Here is a 23341-nt window from a genome sequence, read left to right as displayed (position 1 = left end):
CAGCATAAAATGCAGTGGTTTTATTTTGACAGACTGAAAGGTAATTGTGGTGAAAACTGTCTTGACGACATTTACTTAGTTTTTGTGCTTTTCTGCAGAAATGGTCTTACTTATGCAACATTCCTGGAAGGAAGTTGATGTCTTTATGTTTATGAGTAAGGAGTCTGAATGTGCAATCGCACCTGCAGGTTTAGCTTGGTCCTTAACATTTAGTTCCAGTGGAAATAGGTGGAAGGATTCAGACATTGCCCCGCCGAATGTGATTCAGCAGTTAAATGCAATGACTATTTAAAATCCTGGCAGGGTGGAGGTGGTAGGAGAAAAGCATGGATGGTTTCAAAAGCATAACTCATGGTTCAGATTTGATGATACATTTGTTTTGCCTTCCCACAAGCCCCCGAATGCACCATCAAGTAAGAATACCTGCCTCCCTGTTCTGTGTGTGTGTATGTGTGTTTGTGCCAGACTTGATCCCCTGCTCTCCATACCTTTTCTCTACCCAGACCTTTTGTAACCTTTACATAACTGAAACCAAATATTATCAAATGCACTTATTTCAAACTATTTATGTAAAACTGTATTTTGCACTTGTGACAAAATACAAATAGTCTCATTTGTTGTAAGCCCAATACAGACGTGGCTGAAAATATTGGTACACTTCCACTTTTTAAAAAAAAAACAAACAAATTTTCTCTGCATTAAGTTGAAACTAACAGAAGTATATGATATCCATTATTCTTTATTTCACATTGAATATAACTGAAACTTTGTTTTTGATTTACAACTTAACATATTTATTTAATACAGTAAAACAAATGAAAATGGCCAAAAGTATTGGTACCCTTAATGTAACATTTTGTAACGAAGCCTTTGGCGGCAATAACTGCAGTCAAGCGCTTTCTGTAACTCTGAATAAGGTTTCTACTCTTCTCCACTGGTATTATGGCATTGATGGGTGCCATCTCCCAGCTGCAAGTTTCAGGTCTTTCCACAGATGTTCAATGGGATTCAGATCAGGACTCATAGCAGGCCACTACAGAATGGTCCAACATTTTCTTCTCATCCACTCTTGGGTGCTTTTTGATGTACGTTTGAGGTAATTATCCTGCTGGAAGACCCAGGACCTGCAACTAAGACACAGCTCTCTGACACTAGGCTGTACATTTTGCACCAAAATGCCTTGATAGTCTTCTGATTTCATTGTGCCCTGCACAGATTCAAGGCACCCAGTGCCTGAGGCAGTAAAGCAACCTCAAAACATCACTCAGCCTCCTCCATGTTTCACAGCAGGCATGGTGTACTTTTCTTTGAAGGCTTCATTGTTTCTTCTGTAAACATAGGATTGGTGTGATTTACCAAAAAACTCTGATTTTGTTTCATCTGTCCAAAGTACATTCTCCCAGGCAAAGTCCAGTCTGGCTTTTTTGTGTCTCCAACTTATAAGTGGAGTCTTCCTGGGTCTTCTGCCATGGACCCCATTTTCATTCAGACAGTGACGGATGGTGCGACTTGAAACTATTGTACCTTGAACTTGAAGATCAGCTTGGATCTGTATTGAAGTTTTCCTTGGTACTTTCTCAACCATTCGAGTAATCCTTCTGTTCACTCTTGGGCCAATTTTCCTCTTGTGACCACGTCCAGAGATGTTGGCTGCACTTCCATGGGCCTTAAACATCTTAATAATATTGGCAACAGTGGTCACAGGAACATCAAGCTTTTTTGAGATGGTCTTGTAACCTTTACGTTGACCATGCTTGGCTATTACCTTTTTCTAATGTCTTCAGACCACTCTCCAGTTTTCCCTCTGTTTTCCATGTTCAATGTGATGCACACAGTGGCACAAAACAGCAGAGTGAGTAATTTTCTCCATTTAAACTGGCTGCCTGATTTATAAGATTGAAAACACCTGTGATAGTAATTAAAACACAATAGTCTGCTTAAAGTATCACTACAAATCAATTATTTCTTACAACTTCTAAAGGGTACCAATAATTTTCTCCGGGCTATTTCAGAATATCTTTGTAGAATAAGCATGAATTCAGTTATTTTCACAACTTTTTTGTTTTGTTTCACTGCAAACCAAACATAGACATACATTGATAATAAAATATCTTTTAATTTCAACACTGCTCAGGGCGAATGGTGCAGTATATTAATAAAATGAAAGGGCACCAATAATTTTCTCCAGGCTATTTTAGAGTGTCTTTATAGAATAAGCATGAATTCAGTTATTTTCACAACTTTTTTGTTTTGTTTCACTGCAAACCAAACATAGACATGCATTAATAATAAAATATCTTTTAATTTCAACACTGTTCAGGGCGAATGGTGAATTATTTTAATAAAATGCAAGGGTACCAATAATTTCAGCCAAATCTCTAGGCCCAACACATAAGCAAAACCCAAGGAAACAGCTCATCTCTGAAAGGTATTGCAGTCATTTGATTTTGTTTGCAGTTAGTGCTACTGACTGTTGGTCAGATGATTACTAAAGTAAGAACATCACTAACCCATTATGCTTGAGAGACAAACTAAATGAAGAGACCAAGATTCAGACAGATAATGAGAGAGAGTGAGAGAGACTGGAAAAATGAGCATTCGCATTAACGGGGATCATAACATTGCCTGTTTGTAACCATTGCCTCTGCCATATTTTAGCACATTTCTTTCTTCTTTCCTTGATTAGTTTTGCATAGGCATGTACATGACCATCATTATGTGGGCAATTTTCATTTGTTGAGTTGTCAGATGGGATTCTATTTTCAGCGCTATGCCACCTGCAACAATGTAGGAGCTGACAGTGTTTATTTTTGCACGGTAATCATAATCATAGTGAAAACAGAATGCTGGGAAAAGTTCTTGACAGTGGTGTTTAGTTATTAATAAAATGAGAAAGCCTTTAAAATAGCTCAAGCTATACAGAACAAACCAACATCAAATGCTTAGCAAGACAATTGGCCAAGCTCACTTTTCTAATACAGAAAAGAGTGTAATTGTATCATAAATATTAAAACATACCATTTATCAGAGACCTTTTGAGAGCCTTTTTTTCAGACACTCCCATGTTCAGAAAGCATACAGCTTTAGCTTGGCCAAATTGTGGTCTTTACTGAAGAGTAAATCTGATTTCATGTGGTGCCAGACTCATGGACAGAGAGTAAAAATGTGTCATATCTCTATTATTATTGTTATTATTGTTATTGTTATATTTGTTGTTATTCTGCTTCTCTGTGCAGAAAAAAAGATAAGTTGAACTAAAAGCACCATGGAAGCCTTGCACTCTATTTTGTCAGATGTCAATGACCTGCTCACAGTGAAATACTTTTACATTCTGTCATTGAATTCACTGAATTGTCAACGGATGGCAAGTCTTCATTCAAAATCAAAGTAGGGACCATTAGTAATGTCCTCTGTCAGAAAGAAAGAAATATCAATCACTTCTCCCTTTGGGACAGTTGTCATGATTACTATCAGTAGGAAATTCCAAATTTGCCTAGCTGATCAAATTTAAATTCCACTGTCAGCAGCTTGAAAAAAATCTTAGTCTCAAACTCCAATTTTTTTAAAAGTCAGTTAATGTTTCTCCAAAGGTGTTATGTATCACACATTAGCTAGGTTTTCCACCTAGGTCTCTGGAGATTCTGCCACATATGCAAATGGTCCATTTTAGCCTGGAAGGGATATGCTTTATGGTAAAAATAGAATGCTCACACATGCATTGGTGATCTGCATTACAGAAAAGTAATGGGGATTTCAAACAGATGAGTAGATAAAATTATTTAAGTTTATTTTCGGCCTGAAACCCAAGAAAATATAGAACGTCCCTGAAGTTTCCTGCTTTTTTTCACTCCCTCTCTCTTTACTGATCTTAAATAACTTACTGTCTCTCAATGAGAAACAAGTTTCTTTTAATATCGACATCAGCAAAAAGATGCAAGCATTCTCATTTTATTAGTCAATCAAGCTGGTGATGAGCAACACTGTCATATGTGCATATATGCGTGCGTGTGTGTGTTCATCTCAGTATCCTTACAAATTCTAACATTTTCCATCTCATTAGTTTAGTGTCAGTGCAGGCAGTAGTATACCCTTTATGTAGCAAGGTGAAAGTAGAGGCTTTTCTACTCAGGAGTTGTTTCAGTTTTTCAGTTCATCTCATGCACGTTTGATGGAACAGATAGATATCACACTTTATACACCTAACTGCATTTATTTTATGCTTCAAGTATTATTTTTCCAGTTTTATGTGCATAACTACAGTACAGGGATTGTGTGCCAAAACATGGATGACCTACACTCAACATGCTGCTTTCACTACGCAGCCCGGGGTAGACACTGTGTAAGGTTGTTGAGGTTAGGGTGGTGGAGCAAGTCCAACTTGAATGTGGGAGGCCAGTGTTTGTGCCCTGTCACTGACTAGCAATTGATGTTTGCTACTTTTTAAATCCATGACCTTGATTTTTTTCTAACCTTAACCTTTCAGTTGCTTAACCTTAACCATAGCTTAAGAATAGTTTATGTGCCTTATAGATTATGAGCATAATTTTTCTCCAACCTCAACCATAGTGTAGTTGCTACAGGTAGAAATTGTAGAAATATGGAATTTTAAAGATATCAGCATTGTACCTTAAAATATGTTGACACTTAATGTAATCTGGCATTTTGTAGAACCAATAGTTGTGTTTTTACACCTTCAGGGCAAGAATATTTTTCCACAGTTAAGTCAACATTTCTTCTTCTAGTCCATTTTAGTGGTGGGTTGCAAATGTGGCTTTGGCAGTGAATGAGACACATGAGACACATGTCATTTGATACACCACAGCTTTTTTTTTTTTTTTAGCATGATTTGAGTGATTAGGGTTTGATATAGGACATCTGAATTACTTGATGGACTTTTTTTTTAACCAAAATTGAAGGGTCAAATTTGACACACATAATGGTGCACAATTTGTGCTATTAAAGGAAACAGCGATACTTTGCTTTATTCACTGATACCTACACAATGTCTTACACAGAAGCAAACCACCTACAGTGTTTCACTGTTTTTTCAAAAGATATCATGTGGACATATGTTTTCTTTGAAGGCTTTTTTATCCAGTGCTTTACTGCAGCTGTATAGTTGCAACCTGCAGTAGGGAACGTAAAGCTAATGTGGCTGAATCACTGGTGGTGGTGGTGCTTAATAGGAAACATTTTTCCTATTGCCTAACAATGGTGAAAAGGCCTGCTTTCACAATTTGGAGCCAGATCAGTGGACCTGCAACTGAGAAAGAATCTAAGCAGAAATCTCAACATTATCACTTGATCATTTAAAAGTTTTGTCTGTCATGTTTAGACCCCCCAACGGTGTTAAGGTAGAAACTTGTGACAGGACAGGACTCTTTAAGCATCAGCAAAGATCACAGCAATGGGAAGAAATAAAATGGGACAAGTCAAGTCAGCCATGATTTTTGTTTGCTTTTTAGTGGATTTTTTACTGAGAAAGTGACTGCAGCACTGACTGGTGAGGCTGCAGAGGCAATGTCTGCGATTCACCTGCTGCAGTGGACCTTTGTTGCGTGTCATACACCTCTATCTACCCTTGCCTCTTGTCTTTCTGCACTTTCAGCTGTTGAATAAGGGCAAAAAAAGGGTTTTCAAAAAAAGAAAATGAAAATAAACCAATGGTGACTTTTGGTAGGAGACTAGTTAGAAACAGCAGACTCTAATAGAAATAGTATATTACCACTTGAATTTTTAAATGTACATTTACTGTTTCTAAATGCATTGGAATTTATAGTCATCGGTGAATACATGATTAGGGGACAGTTGACTACTTAGGCCGTGTTCAGACCAAAACAGCCCTGCGTTAAAACTGCATATGAGGCTGCGGTGGTTGGGGCGTGTTGTTTGAGGTACCGGTGAGATAATGAAATACGATCTAGGAAGTAGAGCTGCAGCTACAGATTAAGGCATTTAAAGACTTAATACTCACAGACAGGATTTTACAACTCTAGAAAGTTATCACAGAGGCCAATGTTTTATCTTTTGTCACAATGATCACAAGGTAAACAGTCAAATACAGCGTTCATGTTATAGAGTAATCTACCAGAAAGGTGCGTTTGCATGTATTTGATTGGTCAATGACTTGCCGGATGACGTCGGGTTGTGTTGCAGCAAAAGTTGAGTCTGGTTCAACTTTTTTTTGTCGGATGACTGCTACATTTTTTTGCCGGACCGTCTGTAGTGGCAGCCCCGCTGTGTGAACGCACTGTCCTCATTCAAATGAATGGGAGTGCTGCGTTTTTTCACACCGATCTGATGTCAGTCTGAAAGCCTCCTTAGACCGCCAGCATTAAACTCCTTGTCACCAGTCAGAATCCAACACGTCCTCTTTCACTGCTGTAATTCTAAGAAAATGTACATATTTCTCCAAACTAGAACACATTTTGAAAGCAGTGTTCCTTACATAGCCAAGGTTTGCTTTATTAAGACCCACTAACTGAAAAATTCTGAAAACTGAAAACAATGTTTAAAATGCCTGGCAATGATGTCCATGTGTCATCTTACAGTACAGAGCACCATGTGTTCCTTTTATATTTTTATTTATTTTCGTGACCACTAACTACGCCACTGGGCATGGCTTCTAGATAGGTAACTGAATCCAACTCTTTCCTGACGCCTTTGTCTTGCTCTGCTTCTTTTATGTATTCTCTCCTCTAATTTTCAGGCTCCTCTTTCTCAGTGATCAACCTTTCTGTAATACTGTAATTTTGGCCCATTTTGTTCATTGTGTGTGCTGTACTCCAGTTACTGTGACCGGGTGATGGTAATACTGTGTAGCATCTGTCTCTCTTTCTGTCTCAATAATATAATAACACAGTTTACGGGATCCTGTAATCTCCTCTAAATAATCCCATTTATGAATCAGGTGTTTATTTCAGTGACACTGAGAGAACTGCTAGATGTTGTTTTTTGTTCAAATCTGATAATGGACCATATACTGACTTTAGCTGAGTTGCCAGTCTGACAAATCCTGTTTTTTTGGTTATGTTTCACAGCTTTAACATAACTTTTAAAATTTCACAATGTTGCTTTTAACTTTTTTTTCAGCTTTTTTAATTTTATAATGGATAAGTGTATAGCCTCAGCCATCTCCTTATCTTCCACTTCACTCTCCTTTTTTCCTCCCTCCTGTCTCGAACCTGTCTTCTTTTTCCCTTGGTTGCAGTCTGTTCATGTTCATTACAGCTGCCCCTCCTACCCCCACCACCATCATAGGTGCTCATACATAAAAGCTGTGTCAGCAGGATGTAGAGAAACATGCATGCCACAAATTCATCTCTTGACGTATGAAGACATAGTGACAGAGAAACGCACACAGGCACACAATGCACAATCAGTCCTTTGTTGTGTGGCCGGTTGAAAGCTGCTACCTGAACTGGACAGAGGAGGTGGGGTGATAACAGGAGAGTAAGCTGGGCAGAGGAGTGAAACTGATGGAGAAATTTGACCTAACTGTAGAATGTTCTATCATCTGTAGACCATCTGAGTGTTTGGGACATACAACATTGAAAGACATTGCAATGAGAGGAGCAGAAATAGAAAGACAAAAATGAGAGTGTTGCAAGAAAGGAAAGATGGAAGACAGGGGGAGAAAGAGGAAAATGAAGGATTGAGATGAGGTTGAAACTTGGAATCAATTGACTCATTGTTAACAAGAGTTGACCTTCCCTTCCTCCCCGCCTACACTAGACCTTCACCCCTCCCTCCATCCCTCACTCCAAATGCTCAGGGTATCTGTTTATGTGTTAAGCACTGTATCCACCAGCCACCTCAGATTTCATCTAATGTCGCTAAACAGATGCTTGTGGGAAGTTCTGCCCTTAGGCAATCTGAGTTCCTTTTTTCAAAGCTCTCAATAAAAAAAACTCACACAGCTGGACTACAGTGGTTGTCTTCATTCTGCTATTGTTATGTAGATGGTATAATAAACTCATTATTTGCAGAAAATGCTATTTTTCCACTTACAGGACCAATATGAAATGTGTAGACACAATAACAGCCCAATAATTACTTTGTTTGGTTTGAATTGTAACTTTCGGTCCATTCCAAAAAAGTGTTTAAAGTAACAAAATAATTACTTGCTTTGGTTGTTAATGATAGAATGTCATAATTACAATGCTCATTTTCATTTCTCACTTCCTCTACCATCAATGATAGTTTAACAGATTGTGGTGTGGTTCAGGAGGTAGAACTCCTCCTATCCACGCGCAATAAGGATGCTTTCTTTATATCCCATACTGTATATGGAAAAATACTTTATCTTATTTGGCTTCTGTTTTTTTTTTTGTTTGTTTGTTTGTTTGGCTTCTGTTTATGTTTGAAAATGTTTTAAAAAACTTTTTTTCTATTTCATCTGTTATTCCATCCTATTTTCATTTAAAGCCCATATGTGAAGGATTTTGAAATTTCTGTCTGTGATGACTCCTAGTGGAGGTATCAAAAAAGACACTGTCACAGAGGGCTTTAACTTTCAATTTGCTAAATCATAGAGGTATATTATATAATATTATACAGGGACACTCTTTGATTTTTTTCCTTTCAACTTAATATTTGAATGGGTGTTATGTAACAGTGTATTCTGTTCTGCATTAATGTTAAGTTATACTTAAATAAGTGCCTCAGCAATTACCTTTTATTTATTTTTTCTTATATTGCTGTATTTATGATTTAAGTTCTTCACACAAAGACCGACAATTTTTCTTTTAGGGTTTTGAATTGATCTTAAATCCAATTCCAGGTACAGAAGTGATACAAAAAGTCGTAAATGTAAACTCTTGAAACCTTCAGATAACTTATAATTGACCTGAGCATGCTGGCCAACAGCAATCAATATATAGGAAACCCTGCCATGTGTCCGTCTGTGTGGGATTGTCCTTGAACTGGACGCTGAAAACCCAGCCTCTTCCAGGGGTGTTGCTTCTGGCTGGCCCTGTTCTCACCCTGACCCCCCACTCATAAATACTTACATGGATTAGATCAGTGTTGTTTCTTTTGCAAAAAAAAAAAAAAAAGTTGAAATTACTGTGTTTCTCTCTGCCATCCCTTCAACTGCCTTTCTTTTTCTCATCCCTCGCTCTTTTTTAATCTGAGAGGAGAGCGGGAGGATTAGGTGGGAGAGAGGGAAAGGTAGGAGATGGAGAGAGATTATCCAAGCAGATTTGCACTTGTGAACTCATTGAGACTCAGGTCAGATAACATGGGACAGAAAGAGAGAGGTAAATGAAAAGAAAAGAAAGGAGGAGAGAGCGTGACATGGGCAGGAAGGAATGAGAGAAGGGGGAATGAGACAAACAGCAGAGCAAACAAGGTAAAAAAGGAGGATAAAATGGAGAGGGATGGGTAATAAATGATAAAGAAAAAGGAATGGGTGGATTATTTCAGATGAGCCTTGTAAGTTTGATTTGATTATTCTGCCGATATGAGAACAGCCGGGACAGCTGGACAGAAAATCTGAGGTAGGCTACAGGCTGAAAGCTGATACTGCATACTTCCTTTTAATAATCCATATAGTTAAAGAAAACCGTTTTTATGTCTCAGTGATACCCACTTCCCTCCAATGCTCAAAGAACATATATTTTGTTTGTGCAAATTCTGTCCTATTTACTACACTTGATTGACAAATCTCCTGAAGCTGCCTCTGTGTTATGGTGGCTGTCTTTCTTTTGTGGTGTGGTCATTTCATGTGGCTAGACTGACTCAGTGTTCAAGGATGCCATCAGCCCTTAAACAAAAATCCTTTTTGCATACAGTTTGTGTTGGTTCACACAAACTGCAGTAAGAGCAGCTCTTCATCTCACCAGCTCACTGTGTGTTTATTCTTGGATATTTAAAACTGATGTGCTGACAAAACACTCTAAAGTGCTGAAAGCTGGATATAGCCACATGTTCAGCCAATAAGTTTAGTTAGGTAAGTCATGGATTGTTCGTGAGAGGAAAACGGTTTTGTCACTTCACAGGATTTTCCTGTCCTTAACATTCACATCCACAGGCAGTGGCATGACAAATTGTTTGATACTTACAATCATTTCACCTGGTTTTCTTTTGGTAGACTTGAAAGCATTGGCTGTTCCATAGGAGATCATTACCGTTTTTGACCACACAAACTGACATTTACAGCTGTAGCTATCCATAGTTGTGTTGTTTCACTAATTTGAAAAGCAAAATAAAAATGAGGAACAGATGGCTATGTACAGTATTCATACATGTCTATCTATATATCCATATACAGTAAAAGTTATGTGAGAATACAGTAGAACCACTGCTATCTTGATTGATTGAAGACAGTTACATTGACACAACCCAAGGTCAGAATGAGTGGAACCAAAAAAGCCATTTGGAGGCGTAGTGCACCTTGTGTGTGTATGTGTGTGCCAAGGTAAAGATACAATAGAAAATGGTGAGTGTTGTATGAATTAAATCAATTGTTGGACAGGCATTATCAGTCAATATTGACACTCCACAGTGCTATGGCTGTGGCTCAGGAGGTAGAGTGAGTCGGCAGTTCAATTCCTGGCTCCTCCACATGTTGAAGTGTTATTTGACAAGATACTGAACCCAAAATTGCGCCATTGGTGTGTGAATGATTAGATCCTCCTGATGAGCAGGTTGGTATCTTACATGACAGCCTGCCAGCAGTGTATGAATGTGTGTGAATGGGTGAATGTGGGTTGTAGTGTAAAAGTGCTTTGTGTGGTCAGAAGACTAGAAAGGTGCTACACCTTTAATGTATAAAACCCGAGAACTGCAGGCTTTTATATGAACTGAACTTAACAGCAATTGACTTTCTTTGAGCATGAATTGTATTATATAAATAAATTATGACCTGACTTGACACTACCGACAGTATTTGAAAACCACAGAAAACTATAAAAATGTAAAGTGATGTTTCTCCTTAAGAATCTCCTTCAAATGTAGTGGTAAAACCCAATTCATCCAGCGTTTCTGACTTTAAATGAAGGGAAGAGATATGAAATGGAGAGAGGGTCAAGTGTTTTTCTCTTTAACAAACATGTTCATGGCAATACCGCTTCTTCTTCTCAGAAGTAAAAGGATGAGAATTGTCTCTTACAGTACTGTATGTTAGAGGCACTCACAATGTTTCTGAGGGGTCTTTTTGTACACAATAAATCTGACCTTGAGGTATGTCTTGCAATGGGGAGTTTTCTGAGTGGAAGGTACTACTAACAATTGTAAAGGCTAAACCAACTCTGAAGCGTTTATTTATTTATTTTTTTTAAGGGTGAAACTCAGAGATATTAAACTTTAGCATACGTCTTTGACAGCCTCTGCTATTAACAGCTTTGACTCAGAAATATCAATGTCAACATTTTAAGATCAGTTGATCAAATTATATTTTTCATACAATGTTACGCTGAAACTGTCAATCTTCTTTTTGCATTATAACCTTAGTCACTGCATGCCCACTAGAGTTAAATGGCCTGCTCTGTGTATATGTGTGTGTGTGTGTGTGTGTGTGTGCAGATGGTCCCAACAAGCAACAGGGGACATGCATTGCCCAAAGGCCTCTTGGGCAATGCATGGTGATGCCTCTTGTGTGGTGTGTGTGTTTGTGTATGTGTGCATGCACAAGACTTGCGTATGTAGCCTACAGCTCTTTTGAGGGTGACCTCAATGAGACAGCTTTACTTCTTAGTGACACACACACCCTTAAGGCTGTTGCCAGTTTAAAGTAACAGGATCATTGTGACAAAGCTAACAGCAATGAAACGATTAGCAGTCATCTGGTGATAACATTATGGGTGATTAACATAAAACAATTGTGTGGATATAGTGCACCAGCAGCACCCTTGGGTTCAGTTCCTAGCTGGTACCTGAAACAAGTGTAGGAGAATTGGGACATTCCAAATTAGAGAAATATGCCAAAATGTATTGATAACTTGGGGACATAATCAGACCCTTTCAATTTCACCAGCTTTCAGTAGTTTGTTCACAGTTTCGTTGATGTCAGGCTTCAAAAGTATTTCATCTCTATTCAACAATGCTGTTATCACACAGATTGATTAAGGACAGTTTTCAGTATTTCTATATTCCTACCTACAAAATAAGACAATGAAAACTGTGAAAGACACATTGCTGATAAGTGCTCTGAATACCACAAACATTTCTTTTTTCTTTTGTTTGTTTGGTTGAGCAGCAAATATTGCATCTGTAAACCTCTTTATGGCTAGAAAACATTTTACATGTTTTTATTTTATTTCATTTTAGTTGGGTGATTTTTGTGAACCATCTTTCCTGTAGAACTCTATGCTTATATCAAGTAAAGAAGTAGCAGCAAAAGTAGCATAATTCATTACGTATATGTTTTTTGTCTTTTTCTCATGTATATATATATACGTGTGTCTGTCTGTGTGTGTGTGTCTGTGTGTGTGTGTGTGTGTGTGTATCTCCTTGGTTTGCAGGGGGTTGAGCAGATTTGTGGTCGTGTCATTGGCAGTTTAAAGTGACCTTAGACAAGTCAGAGCTAAGCTACAGACAATGTTGCTGTCTTGCATCTAATATATTCAGCATTCTACAGAAAGCTCCTGTCTCTAAATTGACTTTCTTTTCTTTGTCTACCACATTTAGATGATGGGCTCTGACCCTTCAACAAGGAAAAACTGTGCATTATTCACTGTCAGGCAATGCCTGGATGTTGTTTTTGGCTGTTTACCTCGTCATAATACATGAAGTGCTCTGTTTTGCCCTAACAGACTGTCAGTGTGTGCACTGGTATCAGTCAGTGTGAATGATTTGAACAATGTTTTCTGTACAGTAATTTGTTGAATATGAATAACAAATAACATAAGTTATAAGCCTCTGGTTAGAGTTGATGCAGACACATTCTCTTCTGCTGGTTCACATTCATCACCTTTACAGCTTAATTAGATTCAGTAGAATTATTTCTACTTTTAGTGTTCCCCAGAAACGTCTCTTGCTCCATATATACCTGGATTTCATTTCTACCTGTAGGCACACAATGAATCGAAGGCACAGCACTGAGAGTTTACATATATTAGTGTTACTATCATTCATGTGTATATACTCTACAGCAGTCTTTACAGAGTGAATAACTCAGGGCGACACTTCAGGAAGATTTGTAAGATCTTTTTATGACTTTTCTGTCCTGTTTTATAGTCAACAGTGGGGTAAGGAAGGGGTGTGTGTGTCAGATTTAAGCCCATTCAATTCAACATACATATGTCTAAGCTGAACTTAAATATTGTCTCCAGACTCTGTCCTCCCCTCCTTCAATGTTTTGATCCATCAGGAGCAATTTGGGGTTCAGTATCTTGCCCCAAGGACACTTTGATATGCAGACTGGAGGAGCCGGGAATCAAAGTGCCGATCTTCTGATTAGTGGACGACCCGCTCTACCTCCTGAGTCACAGGATAAATAAGGACATAAATAAATAAATAGAAAAAATAAACACTCTAGCCTATCACCATGAATAGTCTTGTGTCTTTGAAATAACAATGCAGGAGCATGTGAATGTGCTTCATGGTTTTGAGACTAATGGAATATTACTTGAAAAAATATGCAAATCAAAGGTGATGAGTAAATAATCAAAAGCCACAAGGTTTTTAGCTGACAGCAGTTAAAGGTTAATTGATATACTCAAATAAAGAGGAATCCTGAACTGGGTCTTTAATCCCTATTAGCTTTTCTTCATTGTTCATTGAAGCACAGTTTTTTTAATTAACAATTTAATTATTGATGAAGCACCTGATCAGGCTCTGTTAATTCACTTATTAACAGAAAAAACAACAGCAAACTGATCGTTGCTTTAACTCATCTTTCTTTCCTCTCCTCCCCTGCTCCGTCTGTCCCCTCTCTCTAGTTCTGCTCTCCCTCTCATTCTTCTCCTTTCTTTTTTCAACCAGACACTTCTTTCATCTAAGCGCTTAATGTCATTATTGTTTCCTTGTTTTTCATTTAAAAACATGTATTTGTCTGGCTTGCATTGGACTTGTTCATAACATACTGTAGATTCCATCTATTGAAAATAGAAAAATTCCCACAATGCTTTTATGGTGTATGGTTCACTTTTTCTCGGTCTGTTTACTCTCTTTGTCCTGTCTGTCCTTTATAAAGTCTCTCATCATCCTCCTTCACATTGTATCCTCTATATCCTCTTTGCAACTTGTCTTGTGTTTTGAACTTTGACTCTTTTCATCATCTCTCTTTTCCCTGATTCTATTTATATTACTCTTGCTGTTCCCCTTCATTATTCCTCTGCTCTCAGTATCTCTCACTTTCTTTTGCCTTTTTCCATGCAGAGTTGTACAGTACTTGCCTCAATTGAAAACGGGAAACTTCCAAATATAAGAAAACAGTGGTCACACTCATGTCTTGTGTGGTGTGGCCCATTTTTTGTAAGCTCATATTTTTTGTAAAGAATGTAGTTGATCTCATGTGGCAACACCAGGAGACCTATTGAGGAATGTGTAGAGCCAAACAATGCAAAAATGAAGAGATATTTTATCACACAGGACTGACAGCCATGCAAGCAGCTGTGTCAGGCTAAATACTAATGTCATCTTCACAATGACAATGTAACTATGCTGATGTCTGGAAGGTAATGGTCACCATTTTGCCATCTTAGTTTAGAGCATTAGCATGCTAACATTCGCTAATTATCATAAAACACAAAGTAGAACTGAGGCTGACAGGTCAGTTTTGCAGGAATAGGGATATAAACCAAAGTATTTGACAAAATAAAATTCTGACCTCATAAAGGTGCTAGATAAAAGTCACCCTTAGGGAGACATACATGTTTGTACCAAATTTCATAGTAATTCATCAAATAGTTAACAAAAACCTGCAAGTGAGGGTGTTACCAAAGTCGGTAGGATTTGATCATCTGATGAATGTCTGTACAACTAATAATTGGGTTGATGTGTCTGTCTGGACCAAAGTAGTGGACCAACAGATAGACAGACCAACATTGCCATCCTTAGAGTCATGCCGCTTGAGAGTTGAACATTCTTTTCAGAAGTAAACAAAATAATTTTTTTACAAAGGCAAATGGGTACATCTGTAAAACTGCATCATGCATCAAAAAATCAAATCAAAGTAAAGAAGACTGCAGCTATTTTGGAAAGGGAAAGGAACAAAGTGGAGATTACTTCAGTTATATGGTAAACTTTTCTGTTTTTTCACCAGCAAGATGATGCAAAGTTGATTTAGTTGTAGTACTTGTAATATCAAGTACAACAGCTACAGCTAGAAAAAAGTAAAAACTGAAGACACCAATGTGGGTAAGTTGCAACTTAAGTTAGCTGAGGTCAACTAGTCCTTTCTGCCTCAAGAGAAAGTGACCTTGCTTTACTTAAAAAGAATAACAGTTTCTTCCCCAGAAGGGACAGCAGTAAGCATGACCTGTAGCATTCAGACACTACATCCCAGTTGACATCCCATCAGCACAGAGCATTACCAACTAAATATGCTGTCTCCAGTCAGAAGGAGAGGAATGAAGGGTGAAATGGCAAGCAGTGAGCTGGAGACAGCTGTTACATCCAGGCTGTGACAAAAGACTTGAGATATTTGGTTTAAATTGCATTGCCTATTGATTAGAATGACTAAGAATGTATCTAGAACAACAGCTTCTCCCTCAAAGTTGAGGAGCTACTCAATTGGAGCACTCCACAAGAGCCTCCTCAACAGAGAGAAGTTGATTGAATAATTCACAGTACTTGTCTGAGTCATTTTATTCCAACAAGAGTCGCAGCGGATGCTTCACCTGTTGCAAAGGACTTTCTTGGGGATATCAGGAAGTTGCTATGCACCTGTTTTTCAGCATCTTCCTGTGTTCAAATTCACGTCTCTCAGCCAGATGTTGAGCTGTTGTTTTTTGGCATGATATCCTGACTGACTAAAATAGAAGAAGTAGAATTATTAGTGTAAAAATAAAATCATGGGTATGTCAGCCAATGGCATTAGCAAACTGTCACCTTCTAAACCTCAATAGTATCAAAGAAATGTAAATTAAATTCTTGTATTCTTAAATTAATTTATGTGTATTTTCTGTCCATTCCTTACAGAATTTGGTGATGTACTGAAGACCTTGCTGTTAAAGACATTTGTCTGTTTGTGACTTTCCAGTTTCCAGTCGTCAGTCATGATGTGTGAAAAGAGACAGGAAACAGAGTGAGATGAGATATGAATAAAATATAGAGGGAGAGTTTGAAAAGAAAAAAAGAGGGAGGGATGTCACAGAGCATATAATGTGTGTATTCTTGGGAGCCCTTGAAGCTGGGCAGTTGGGAGAATATAAAACTGAATAGAGGAGTGATTAACAGAGGCAGCGGCAGCATGATAGATGTTAGAAAAAAATACGCCTCCTCAAACCTCCAGCTCCTTTGTGTACACAGAGCTTATCCACAAACACACACACACAGTATCCTCACACTCCGTCGCTCATAAAACACACACACACTGAAACACACTTATCACAGAATTCACACTTTAATATACACAAATAATCATCCTTCAGCAGTTTAATGTGATATACATGTTGATCACTCTGATTTGTATTTTTGACCTGTGCCATTGATAAATGAACAAACTGGACACAGTTTCCAAAGCTGAGAATCTATTTCTAACTCGAAGTTTCCACTGAAACGTCGTATACAGCCAGAGCAGCTGCTGTGATGTGAACAAAACAAACATAAATAGTAAAAAGTAAATAGTAGTAAAACGTGCTTTTTAGGTTTGCACACAGGACAAAAATGGGATTGTTCCTATTTTAAATAAGCTGCATCTCACGAGGTCAACTGATCAATTTTCTGTTCTTCAGAAACGGCCGATACACCATTTATAAAGCACTTGTTTCAGCTTTTATTCATCATCATTCTTATTAATAATAAGAATAAGAAAACAGTTGAAAAGTAGTTGCTGTTGTGTGTATTTCAGCACCACGGTGGCATAGAGACAGAGAGAGAGAGACGCTATTTATTTCAATAATAACAGTAGTACACTTTATTTCCATTTTACTAATCCACCTTCCTGAATGGAGTAAGTACACCTTCATATCCCTGAGTGCTACACTTCATCCATTAGTTTAATTTTCTGTTTTACAAAGACCAGGAAGAAAATACAGTCTTTTATTAAAGTTGTATCCTATCTGTCCTTTCTTACTGTGTATATTATTAAAGGTGTGAAACAAAACTCCAATCAACATGAATTCCTACATTATGCAGTACTTTTGTTGTTGGGGTTTGGTTTGTAAGAAGAAACAAAATGCTTAATACGAGCTCTTAGAGAATAAATATATACAGTACCTCCTGTTCCTCTGAATCATTCAGGGGCCCCCCACCGACAGGCCCTTGCTCACGGCATGGCACACCATGATTATCCAGCCCAATGCAGATCAGCATATCATGTATCTTATTAGCACTTGGCAGCATAGCGGCTCCATGGTGAGCGTTTTCTTTATACTTTGCGTGTTCTTGTCATGTTCTCACGGTTCCTCCTGCGGTCTAAAGGCTCTGGGATTCAACCCCTACGTACCTTAAGCATAGACTCATTACCCTGAATATAAATAAGCAGGTATGGTTAATGAATGATTATGATCATAACTACTTTAACACAACAGCTTTATTGCACTCATTAAAGATGAGATTAGACATGATGACATTCACTTTGATCTGTACAAGATTTAGATAATAATAAAATAGAATAAAATACACAAACCAAGCACTCGGACAGCAACGTGTATCACAACACAACCACACAATCATTCATACACATTAATAACTCTCACACACACACATACACACTGGCAGGTCCAGAAGGTAGGGGATTTAAGGCTCAGTGTCTCAGATTAAGTTGACATCTTATAAAGCTGTCTGACCACTACTGGCGGTCTTTGCTCCTCCTCCACCCTCTCTCTCTCTCTCTCTCTCTCTCTCTCTCTCTCTCTCTCTCTCTCTCAGCCTTGCTCAACCTCTCTTTAACTGAATCTCTCCTTGCTCAGACCTGTTCCTTGTTTTTGTTTTTTTACCTTTTTTGTCAAATTCAGTATTCGGTTAAATATGATCTATTGTGATGAAAGTCAAACATACGGTAATATTGCCGCACCTTTTTATCACACCTGTCTTTTACAAGTTGTGTTGTCAGTCTCTTTCCAACCTTCATGTAGACAGTTTATCCTCGGCCTGTGTCTACCTTTTTTTTCTCTGAAAACCTTTGGGTTTTTGTGTGGTCACAAAAACAGAAATCTAGCTGTAACTGTTGTTCACCCTCACTCTCTTTTCCGTCTGTCTATCTCTCAAAAAATTTAAGCAAGACCAATTTTGAAGGCCAACACTGATATTTTTATATTCAAGCTGAAAACAGGTGATACAGTATATTGTCCTTCATACTAAGGCTCATGCTAATCTCTGTAACTCCCCGCTGACAGCAGCTGGTGACTTTATGTGTATTCAGAGAGGTACACATGACTCAAAGAAGTGCTGACAGCCTGTGGATCCATCCCCTCAGCTTACCAGGATCAATTCTACTTCATTACCTCTAACTCTGCATAAAGAGCAGCATAAAAACCAGCCAGCCTCTCAAACTGCCCCTAAGAAATTCTGTGTGAAGGCTAAAATGTGGAAATATGAAGCTAATGTATAGATTCCTCTTGTCAGGCTGATGTCACGGACTGCTGTACTTGTGCAATTTATGTATTTTTTCCACAAATAACAAACGGATGTGTTCCACAACTGACTGTATGTATGTTTGCTGTTTGCTCTTACTTTAATGGTGTGACTGAGGGCAACAATTATCTTAATGAATCTGTTGATTTGTTCTTTTATTAGTTATTAATTATTTAGTCTGTAAAATGCCAGAAAATCTCTCTACTATAGGAAGGGATCTCTGTATGTATGTCTCGATGTATGTGTGTCCTTCGCGTATCTTGAATCCGATTGACTCCACACTTGGCGAGTGTATGGCTGGGGAACAAAGGGAGCGCTGTGTCGAATTCGGTGCAATTTGGACACACGATACTTTTAATATTAATAAACTTAGAATAAACCAGTGATTAGCGATCTACTCCACTCTGTGCAGGGGTAGGGCGGAGCTTCAAGGCTCTGCCGACTGACTCCTGCATGTCAAGAGAGACCAGAGACGAGACGTGACACAAGTCAGAGAAAAATGCTCTAAAAAGAGAAAAGTAGACAACGAAAACAGAGCTTTTAATCAAGAATGGACACTCTTACCATGTGTCTAGACAGAAAGCGTAGCGTTAGCAGCACTTTTAGCAGATAAGCAGCAGCAGCAACAACAGCACCTACACAGGAGGTGTTCAGGTACATTGTTGAGTGTAGGTCACCCGTGTTTTGGAAGCGTCAGATGACTGTAGCTATGCTTGTAAAATGAAAGAAATACTTTCCACGGGCAGTTCAAAACCAGCGTGTCTGGTGTGATGTGCCAGTACAGACAAAGTAGCAGGAGCAGACATACCCACTCAAATCCGAACTGAAGGCACAGAAAATAAACAATCTTAGAGCCCAATACGATTAATCCACTTTAATTTAGGACACACATTATTTTATTACAAAGATATTCAATTTACATGAATATAAAACAGAAAAGAGCAGCTAATCTTCACATTTAAGTTGTTACCAACAGAGAATGTTTAACAGGTTTACTTGATAAATGACCTAAACAATTAATCAATTGTCTCTTTTTGCCAGTTTTCATTTACTTTGAGTTTGAGTTGATTTATTTGCACAGGTTGAAATCAAACAAATACATACAAACAACCGGAAAAAAATCAATGCGCAGGGAGAGGGAAAAAACCTATTAGGCTAATTGATTACCTTTACCTAAGTAATATATATATATACATAAATATACAAGAAAAACAAAATCAGACTATTAAGAAAATAATACTGCTTGAAATACTGCATAATGATGCAACCATAGGGCAGTTCAGCACATTTGCTGTGAAGAGGACTAGAGATGATTTTCTGTAGGCGTATAAGCAGAGAGTGATGGGAGCAGCAGCCATAACAGAATCTTTCTATGGGGAGAGGAGGATGCTGCTGCTCTGCTTTTGTTTACATACATTAAATGCCAGATGGCACAATTAAATTACATGCATTAACATTATGAACTATCACAGGTTTCAACTGCTGCCTGAAAATGTCAATGTAAAAAGAAAAGAAAAAAAAAAAAAGGCATAAAAATAAATCACTTTCTCTAAGGATTGGAAAGTTTTAATTTGTGGTCAACATAAGTTTTTGGAAGCTTTTTATCTAGCCTGATCTTAATGAAGACATTTACAGTTAACATGTTCAAATAATGTTTTATGTAGAAGCATGTTATTATTCCAAGATATTTTTTTCTGCATTCCGCGCCTAAATCTTGAAGAAAATTACTGGAAAAACCAATAACTGGCAAACATGTTTTACACAGGGGGAATAGATATGTGTGACAGTTTGTATATTGTACAGAACCATGTACTGTATATATAACCACATACCTGTATTACAGCCCGACCATATGAAATTATGAAACTTTCTGATCTGTACATGGTGTTATGACACTTTTACTCATCAGTGTTTATTTACAGCATCACTTGCGCTACCGTTTTGTTGTCTGCGACAGAAATATGCTGACAGTGCATTCTAGCACTCCAGAGGAAGGTTGTTGATCAGGAGGGTCAGTTTTAGAAACAGGAACAGCACTGCAGAGGAGAATTGACAGTGACAACCTGATGTCTTGAAGGCAGTTTAAGATGAGGGATGAAACAAGCTATTGTCAAGTGTAACAGTGAGGTGACAATGAATTTACATTCATGAAAAAGCATATACATGATACATGGAGAGCAATTAACAGTTAAATGTTCCAGCACAATGTCATGAATAGAAACAGATGTCAGTGCAGCTATGCATGCAAGTACACTGAAGGGCATGAGGTAGCTTTGTGACCTCCACACTAATGAAAATCTTTGAGGTGGGTTGGCTGTTTAGTAAAATGGTAAGCTAAATGAAATGTATGAATGAAGAATCAATTTACGGAAGAATCATGAATGAACCAAATGAAAAGAGGCAGACAACATGTGAATGTCTGATTTTTAATTAAATTTCTAAATTTCTAAAACAAAATTTCTATCTAACCTGACTGAAATGAATGAATTTGCTTCTCTGCTTGTGTTAAAATGTTATAAATATACGCTTCATAGGATGTCTCTCTTTGCTATCCATGTTAAACAAAGGGAGTGAACACAACATCTGCTGCTGCTGAGTTTTAGTGCACATGGATAACACATTGATCTGTAAATCAAGTCACCACAGGAGCACAGGCTGCGTATACTGATGCGCTATTTGCCTTTTTGTGTGTGTTCGCAGGTGGAGTCCGACTACCCGACTCTCTCTCTCTCTGTCTGTCTGACTCTCTCTGTCTGTCGTCATTCTTTATCTCTGTCTGTCTTTCTGTCTCTACCTGTCTGTCTTCCTGTCTATGCAGCTGTATAGCAGCATGCCTGTATGTTTGCCAGCAGCACCAGAAGAAGCATTATGGAAGTGAAAGAGCGACGTCCATACTGCTCACTCACCAAGAGCCGCAAGGACAAGGAAGGGCCGTACACCGGTGAGATAACTCACTCCGCTCACTCATTTGTTTTGTTGGTGTATTTGTTCATTCACTTATTCATCCATTCATTCACTAAAATGCTTGGAGCTGGTGAAACTTTTCTCCTCAACAAGTAAATCATCTGTTGTTGTCCATGAATCATCTACCTCCTCTCTTACATACTTGAGAGCTTATATTTATGTTGCGTTATGAATGATGAAGATGTTTCACGCAACTGTGAAAAAAATGATTTTTATTACCCAAATAAATTTGTGGATCCTCCTCGTTAATCAATGCCTTCTTGCCAGACATTTGGGCAATATGGTTGTGAAAGGCACCGACCACACAGACATATTGGTTTAGAATGCAAACAGAGGCACAGAGCTGATGTGTTATGCAGGGCTCTGCATATCTGGAGGTGTCTCCAGCTTTTCCTGCACTGACTGAGAGAGTTACTGAGAGATGATTCACTTTAAAGACCCCACTAAGACAGAGGCTAGGGGTGTTCTTACCTGCAAGTGGGATGATGTATGATACTGTGGGAACACTGTATATTACTTAAGATCTACTAAGAGAATGGCATTGCCCAAATGTGCGCTGCAGTTATGTATGAGTTTGTAGCTGCAAACTGTTTGCATTCATTGATTTACTAAGACATCAGCTCATGGTGCAGTCAGCTCCTGGACTGATCCAGGTACAGCCCTCCAGACGCACACTGACATGAAGGAGAGCCTCATATGCTGCAGGCAGCAGGATTTTTATGAGATCACTGTGATATTGATTACAAAATATATACTTAAGCTGCGGTTCAACTCCACCAGAGATAAACTTTTAGGCTACTATTCAAAATATAATATGGAAAATTATTATATTATAATATTTAGCATATATCTAAATATGAATATATTAAGAAGAAATAAACATGCTCATGGGAAAGAAAATGAAATGAAGTGACACAAAATGCAATGGGTCTGTCCAGGAGCAGCGGGTCTGAGTGGCAGTACAGAGTGGAGCAGGTGGAGGTGGAGATGATATGGATGTTAATACCCAGCTAAATTCAGCCAAACACTTATGTAAATGTCTTAGAAAGAAGAAGAAGAAAGAAAGAAAAGTTTGGTTGCAGCCTCTAGTCACTCAGTTCAAATTCAAGTTTGATGAACAAGCAAAAGCTCCTCGTAAATCAGATGTTGTGTTGATTAATAAAAGCCTGTTTGCTTCACTTTTGTTTTTAATAATTGGTTTTCAGTTATATATGAGGCTATATTTTACAGAAGCATAATGCATTCAGTTCAGAAAAAGTGTTTAAAAATGCCCTGTTTTTTTTGAATGAACAAGATAATTATCCTAGAATTCTGAGAATAGTTTTCATGGACAAAAATAATTCTGAGCTGTTTTTATGAATTAACGAGATACCTCAAAATCCTGACTCAAGTAGTGTAATTACAGTGAGGATGGCTTCTGAATGAAAGATCCTGAAAGATACATACACACATTGTCTTCCATGTTCTTTCTGTATTGTTTTATGAACATAATGCATTGTACTTTTTTTCTCGTGTTTGACGTGTTGTAAGTTTTATTTTGCCAATAGGTTATCAGATAAATACTAAAGATTGCTGATCCAGATGTTCTCTCTAACAGTATTAAAGTCCAGTCATCCCGCTGTCCCTGTTAGTGGAAATTGCAAACTCAAACAGCCTCTCTGTAGGCAGTCTGGTGTGTTTGTTTCATCTATTT

At 38.0% G+C, this 23341-nt stretch overlaps 1 protein-coding gene across 6 annotated transcripts in view; it reads left to right on the top strand.

The window, feature by feature from the left end:
- The window catches only part of tenm3 (teneurin transmembrane protein 3), a 369694-nt gene that overhangs the window by 92726 nt on the left and 253627 nt on the right, over nucleotides 1-23341 (top strand). For 5 of the 6 annotated variants that reach the window (XM_042397897.1, XM_042397853.1, XM_042397870.1 and 2 more), the window contains one exon: nucleotides 21385-21625. In XM_042397897.1, the coding sequence (XP_042253831.1) occupies nucleotides 21523-21625 (103 nt within the window). In that variant the 5' untranslated portion in view covers nucleotides 21385-21522. Of the gene's footprint in view, nucleotides 1-16086; nucleotides 16193-21384; nucleotides 21626-23341 lie in introns of all 6 variants that reach the window. The other variant, XM_042397889.1, reaches the window with a different exon arrangement.

Source organism: Thunnus maccoyii, chromosome 2 (genome assembly GCF_910596095.1).
Source record: "Thunnus maccoyii chromosome 2, fThuMac1.1, whole genome shotgun sequence".
Lineage (NCBI taxonomy): Eukaryota > Metazoa > Chordata > Actinopteri > Scombriformes > Scombridae > Thunnus > Thunnus maccoyii.
The sequence above is the reverse complement of the archived record's forward strand: the minus strand, read 5'-3'. Positions and strand labels throughout refer to the sequence as shown.